At 39.1% G+C, this 7,334-nt stretch overlaps 1 protein-coding gene across 3 annotated transcripts in view; it reads right to left on the bottom strand.

Annotated features, from left to right (window-relative positions):
- The window catches only part of tnfaip8l2a (tumor necrosis factor, alpha-induced protein 8-like 2a), a 6,911-nt gene extending 1,849 nt beyond the window's left edge, over window positions 1–5,062 (bottom strand). Inside the window, exons 1-3 of one of the 3 annotated variants that reach the window (XM_072673338.1) lie at window positions 4,931–5,062; window positions 736–1,081; window positions 330–659 (exon numbers count right to left, since the gene is read on the bottom strand). In XM_072673338.1, the coding sequence (XP_072529439.1) occupies window positions 330–647 (318 nt within the window). In that variant the 5' untranslated portion in view covers window positions 648–659; window positions 736–1,081; window positions 4,931–5,062. Of the gene's footprint in view, window positions 1–329; window positions 660–735; window positions 1,581–4,930 lie in introns of those variants that run through there. The other 2 variants (XM_072673339.1, XM_072673341.1) reach the window with 2 other exon arrangements.
- Between the last annotated feature and the right edge of the window lie 2,272 nt (window positions 5,063–7,334).

Genomic DNA, 7,334 nt, shown 5'->3' with positions numbered 1-7,334 from the left:
GACTGCTATCATTGCTGCCTCATACTTGGATTTGACCAACTATCTTGTACGGCATAACTTTTTCTAGTGAAGGACTGTGACAACAAAATCCTAACAGCATAGCAGCCTTCATTTGCATTCTATTTATTACAAATATAGAAATGCCATCATCATGAAAAATAAAGCAGAATACAGTCTTAACAAGACCAAAATTAGCCCATTTCTTTTCACTTCAAGCTTCACTTCTACAGGGGAGATGGCAATTTTACAAAAAGGACTAAATTGTGTCAGAGAATGGCATCCTGTGTGCTCAAACCCACTTCTGTCTGTAAGTCAGTGTATATGTATACCTCCTGAAAGCTGATAGCAGTCATGGCTCCAGTGTGGAGCTTCTTTCGGAACTCTTGAGCCAGATTGAGTTCGTCTTGGCTGAATTTGTTGTGTTTTATCAGAATCGCCACTTTCACAGCAACCTTCACCAGGTCCTTCGAGACCTTCTGGGCCTCAGCCCGGTTCCCTGAATGCAGCTTGGAGACCCGGTACAGCTCATCCAGAACTTCTCCGCTGGTGTCATCTACCAGCATCTGGGCCATCGACTTACTGGCCATGCGGCTGAGGATCTTTTTCTGGGCTTTCATGGCCAGATCTTTGGAGCTGAATGCCTCCATGCTGCTCTTTCCCTGTGGATGAAAGAAAAACACTGATGATGGACAGTAACATGTGAAGGTTTTATGTGTAAGTAAGAATGGAAGGCACCTTATCCAGGCAGTAAGTGTTGATCTCCTCAGAAAATCACTGATAACAGAATCAACACTAATAATAACACTCCTACAGAAAGTGGTGGAGGTTCTCCGTCACTGTGTTCATCATTAGAACATCTCCAAAGTTCTCCTTGTGGAGTCTAGTATTATTTAGAGTTCTCCTCAAATCAACATCTGGTTTGGTGGTAAATCAGGGCTTAATGATGGTAAATCAGGTGAGCTGCTGCTGCTGCTGCTGATGGAGTTGAACACATCCTCCACGCTGTGCTGGCATGTGAGAAGCTCTTGTTTCTCCTTTTTACTGGATTTATGTTCACCTGCTTTATCTGTTCTGATGAGGTCTAGAGTAAAAACAGTATAATCACAGTAAAAACTCTTTTATTGCTGAGATCAGTCATTTGAAATGATGGGATTAGGTCTCTAAAATGTTTGCATGGCACTGTACTTGAAAACGTCTGAGAAACTAGTTGATGACTAAAATATCATTATAGTTGAAGTATTTATGAATGTGACATTTTACACGCGTGAATTTTGTCATGTATTTTTAGCTGTGTTTTGTCTTGAATGAAAACATATGGCTTTAAAATGTAATTTTATATTAAATCTTGAAATTTTTAAAGCTCTGAAAGTTTAATGGCATCACCACTCCCACATATTGCATCAGATATCCCTCTTGCCTCAGTCTAACAGTATAAAAATGTTTCAGGCCCATTATAAATTCAGGTAACATCTAAATACCCAACACACCACTGTTTATATTAGTTATAGTAAGTGTGCTTGGGTGGGATACAGATGTACTACTGATTTCATTAATGTCATCGATTTTTTAGCATATTTAAATGTGTCATCCTCAGGTTTTTTGTAGAAAAGTGAAGAACCTTTTTGAGGAAGTGAGAGTTTCCGCTGTGTGTTAGAGAGGAAACTGAGTCAAATGCTCAAGCTCCTGACGCTACACTCTTCAATCCAAACAAGCTTAAAACTCAGATTTGTCTAAATTAGAAATAACATTTCAGTCCAATTATTGCAAACCAGTGTAATAAAAGTAAAGTAGAAATCTTTTTTTAATTTATTTTTGGAAAATACTGCTTGCAAAAGTATTCTAAACTAAAACTAGAACTTGGTAGAAGCATATTTAGCTGCAATAACTGTGTAATAAAAGTGTTTCTACCAGCTTTATTTAATGTTTGAAGAAGATTTCATTTTTCAGATGCTTCAGGTTCTTCAGAATGGTTGGGTGACACTTGTGGAACTGCAGTTTTTAAATAGCATCACAGATTTTTAAGAGTATTTCTTGGCAGACTGAAGCAGATTTTCTTGCACTGAGAAAACAATCTTCCCACACCATGATGCTGCACCACCATACTTCAGCATTATTTATAAAGACAATTTCTTTAGTTTTACTGGTTCAGTTATATTACCTCCATCTCTTTAACATTGTGATAAAAATCAAATGTCTAGATGTTCAAATATATGAAAGAAGATCACCCCCCCAAATCAAAAAGCACAATAAAGTTTAAAAAAAGGTCCTATCAAAAATAAAAAGGTTTTGTATACCTACATTTACTGTTTAATGTTAATATTAATGTTCACCCTAATGAGAGACTGTAGCTCCGCCTCCTCAGTGTATATCACAATGCCTACATTTAGAGCATTATTAATATACACCCTAATGAGAACCTGTAGCTCCTCCTCCTCAGTGTATATCACAATACCTACATTTAGAGCGTTATTAATATATTTACCCTAATGAGAGACCGTAGCTCCTCCTCCTCAGTGTATATCACAATACCTACATTTAGAGCCTTATTAATATTCACCCTAATGAGAGACTGTAGCTCCTCCTCCTCAGTGTATATCACAATACCTACATTTAGAGCGTTATTAATATTCACCCTAATGAGAGACTGTAGCTCCGCCTCCTCAGTGTATATCACAATACCTACATTTAGAGCGTTATTAATATTCACCCTAATGAGAACCTGTAGCTCCTCCTCCTCAGTGTATATCACAATACCTACATTTAGAGCGTTATTAATATTCACCCTAATGAGAGACTGTAGCTCCTCCTCCTCAGTGTGTATCACGATACCTACATTTAGAGCGTTATTAATATTCACCCTAATGAGAGACTGTAGCTCCGCCTCCTCAGTGTATATCACGATACCTACATTTAGAGCGTTATTAATATTCACCCTAATGAGAGACTGTAGCTCCGCCTCCTCAGTGTATATCACGATACCTACATTTAGAGCGTTATTAATATTCACCCTAATGAGAGACTGTAGCTCCGCCTCCTCAGTGTATATCACAATACCTACATTTAGAGCGTTATTAATATTCACCCTAATGAGAGACTGTAGCTCCGCCTCCTCAGTGTATATCACAATACCTACATTTAGAGTGTTATTAATATTCACCCTAATGAGAGACTGTAGCTCCGCCTCCTCAGTGTATATCACAATACCTACATTTAGAGTGTTATTAATATTCACCCTAATGAGAGACTGTAGCTCCTCCTCCTCAGTGTATATCACGATACCTACATTTAGAGCGTTATTAATATTCACCCTAATGAGAGACTGTAGCTCCGCCTCCTCAGTGTATATCACAATACCTACATTTAGAGCGTTATTAATATTCTGTTGGTCCCTTGAGCAAGGCCCTTCACCCTCTCTGCTCCCCGGGTGCTGGAGTTGGCTGCCCACTGCTTCGGGTGTGGGTGTACTCACTACCCCTAGTTCACTAGTGTGTGTGTGTGTTCACTACCACGGATGGGTCAAATGTGGGGAACACATTTCACTGTATATTGTACAGCAACAAATACTTGCACCTTTAGGTGGAGTGTCATTTATTTTATAGTTACACAACATGATACACATATTTGGACATCCCTTCTAATGAATGCATTCAGCTACTGTTGCACCCATTGCTGACACAGATGTGCAAATGCACACACACAGCTTGTCTAGTGTCTGTAGAGAAGAACTGCCAATAGAATAGGACTCTCTGGAGCAGATCAACATGACCCTATTGGCTCCATGCTGCCAATAGGAGCAGTGGAAGAACTGTGTTCTCTGGAATGATGATGGTGGAGCTCCATCCAGTACTTTTGGAAGGGATGAATTGGGGATGATAAGGTGGAGGATGATCCTGACCTCACTAATGCTCCTGCTGAATACTTTTGTCTATATACTGTGTAAATATCTGATAGTTAGAGCAGGGCTCTGCAGTTTCATGGCTGCTAGCTAGGTTATCATTGTAGCCTACATCACTAGCTGCTGTTGCATGGCTGAGCATTATGTTGAATATTACTTTTATTTCAAGCAATACAATATCATTAATTGGTGAAACAGTGACAACAGTAACCATAATTGCAAATAAAATATATCTGTATGTGTTAACATCGCATAAAGTAAAGGCTACAAGGGCATAAACTACATTAGACTTTCTGCATACAGACTGAAACACATTTCTTTATTTATTTTGTTTCAGAATCTGGTTGTTTTTGATATATTAATCATACAAAATGCTGGCTATAGTGTAACATTTCATAAACTACACTATTTATCTAAAGTAATGATCAAACCCAACAATAACAATAAAAGTAAATTAATCACTGTAAAAACATAACATCTCCATAAAATGAATCATCATAAAATGCTGGTTCGATGTAAAGGGTAGTATTTTTTTGATTATGTATAAAGTAATTGAAAATAGCTAGCTGCCTACATTTTGTCAACAGTTCATGATAAATGAACATGCCTTCCATTTAAAAGGTTAAGACGTTTTGTTGTTTCCATCTGTTTCCATATATATTTAGTCTATTAGAGATTAACAAACACTTCCACACAGTTTGAGGAAAGTGTGTGCTGATTTAGACCTGCAGTTAGCACCATGCTAATTGGTATACATTAAGCTTCCATTGCTTGTTAGCTACATTAGCCTCATAGCTCCAGTATAAAACTATAGAAGCACCTAACATGACTTGGCTGATCAACTACATTTAAACTGTCGCTTTAATGACACTGATGGAAGAGCTGTGAGAGCAGCTAGAGAACCAGAACTCACTGCAATAGAGAACAGAGGGAGATCTTGATGAAGCTACATGTGCTTTCCCTCTGTTGCATAGCGTGAGTGTGTGTGTGTGTGTGTGTGTGTGCGTGTAAAACTAAAATAGAGACAGGCCTTACCTGTGGAAAGCTTAAGATCCCTCTGTGAGGATGTGTGTTGGTCTTTATGCTAGTGTGTGTTTAGGTAACGGTTCTTCTGATGCTGTAAAGATCGTTTCCTCAAAGAGCCGTAGAAGACACGCCTAGCGCTAACACACTCATCTCCGCCACGACCTGGTTAGTAGTATATGCAGTGAAAGGGGAAGAATGTGTTCTCTACATCACACACACACACACACACACACGATTCACCACTAAGTTCTCCTAAGTGTGAAGTACCAACGTGCAAAGTAGCTTTTATGTATCATGACTGTTGAGTTCCAAGACAAAAGTATTTTGAAATGAAGATGTACACTGTGAAGAACCGACGTAGCAGAGTGATGTGGTTAAAACATTCTCAGAACGGTACTGAAAGCTGGAGAAATATCATTACATATCGTACCACAGATATAAAGGTATAAAGGATGCCTTTTCTGCAGAGAACTTACCAGAAACGTCCCCGTGCTTTTACAGTAAACAGGGCATAATTGTTTATTCTAACCAGGACATTGCTGTATTTTAGGAAGCCCCCCTCCTTTTGCTCAAATCCCTCTATAGAACACCTTAACTACATGTCCAAATGTTTGTGGACACCCCTTCTTATGAATGCATTTAGCTACCTAAAGTTGCACCAATTTCTGCCAAGAAACACACAGCTTGTCTAGTCTCCATAGAAAAGAACTGCCAATAGAATAGGACTCTCTGGAGCAGATCAACATCTTGACCCTTTTGGCTCCATGCTGCCTAATGCCAGGCGTGAGCTAGAGGGGTATAAAGCCCCCCAGCATTGAGGAGCTGTGGAGCAGTGGAAGAACTGTGTTCTCTGGAATGATGGTGGTGGAGCTCCATCCGGTACTTTTGGGATGAGTTGGGGAGTTTGGGATGACGTAGGGTGGTGATCATCCAACATTCTGACCCCATTAACACTCTTGTCGCTGAATGCAATCAAATCCTCACAGCAATGCTCCTTCTCCAGAATCTAGTAGACAGTCTTCTTCTCTGGACAGTAGAGACAGTTACTCCAACAAAAGCAGCATCAGCTCTTTTAATACCCTTGATTTCAGAAGAAACAGTGAAGAAGCAGGTGTCCCAATATTTTTGTCTGTGTAGTGTAAATGTTGCAGGATGAATGTGTATATTTTTTGAAATTTAAATTATCTTCTGTTCTGTGCTGCTGGTAGTGATGCTGTAATCTCAGCAGGGAGCCAAATTTACATTTTTCTGGGAAGAAACATCCCGCCTGAGAACTGATGCCAGATGCACAGAACTCTACAAGCCAGTCAGTGTCAAGTACAGGAAGATACAGCACACATAGGTGATGAACGTTAGGATATCAGGTATTATCAAGTCCTTCAGTGCACTTGTGAAAGCTAAAGCATTCTTACACCACTGCAGTAAATTCAACTTTGTAAATAAGTTCTGAAGAGAGGTTCTCCTGTTCCATAGTGCAGTAGAAGCATTCCACCACTGAGCCACCACTGCCCCCACCACTTCATTACCAGTAAGGCAATAAAGAATATGCAGAAATACCCCATAATCACATCATTAATAAGAGACTCTTGTGCTCTGCAATGCACTGCATTTTAAAATGTTTAATGTTTTACCTTCATGTATATTTAAATTTTATTCTGTTCTGTTTCTATTCTATTTGTTTTATCTTTGATTTAAATATGTGTGGTTTAAAAATAATGTAGTCACATGAGGTAAAAAGCAGTGTATAAGACTATCATGCATTCAGAAGGTCTTGTATGATATCTACCTGCCTGTTACCTAGAACCGAAACTGAATCTGAGCTTAAAACAGAGCAATGATTCTTCCTGTGGTTTTACTGGATCCACACTGTTTAGATGTGTCAGATTGACTCAGTAGCTGGAACCCTGTTAAACATTTCAGCGTAATTTAATGTGAATATCTTCAAATGAACTTCAAAGCACTCCATTACACCTTCATTACACCCAAAATATGTCCTAGTACTTTGGTTAGAATTAAATTAAAGAATTAAAGTTTCTATCATGACTATACGAAATAATTACCTAGGACATTAGAGTATGTACCTACTAAATTCATATCTAGAATATCTTTGGCCTTTGAAATATAAAAAAAACATGACAGAAAACCAGGTGTGTGTGTGTGTGTGTGTGTGTGTGTGTGTGTTTGCAAAAGTGCTTAGTGAGTAATGTTGGTTGCCAAAGAAACTGGCAGGAAGTTGGAGGGTCAGCGGTTTCATGTCTTCCTGTCTATCTGAGCAAGATCGAAGGAGGAAACGGCGGCTCACAGTTTCTACATCACACAAACACACATACACACACACACACACACACACACACACAAACAGACAGACAGAGGGGGAGTAGATAGGGGGAGGAGACTGTGGACAGATAGATTA

This window comes from Salminus brasiliensis, chromosome 2, assembly GCF_030463535.1.
Source record: "Salminus brasiliensis chromosome 2, fSalBra1.hap2, whole genome shotgun sequence".
NCBI lineage: Eukaryota > Metazoa > Chordata > Actinopteri > Characiformes > Bryconidae > Salminus > Salminus brasiliensis.
Note: the sequence above shows the minus strand (reverse complement) of the source record. Positions and strands in the feature narration are given on the sequence as shown.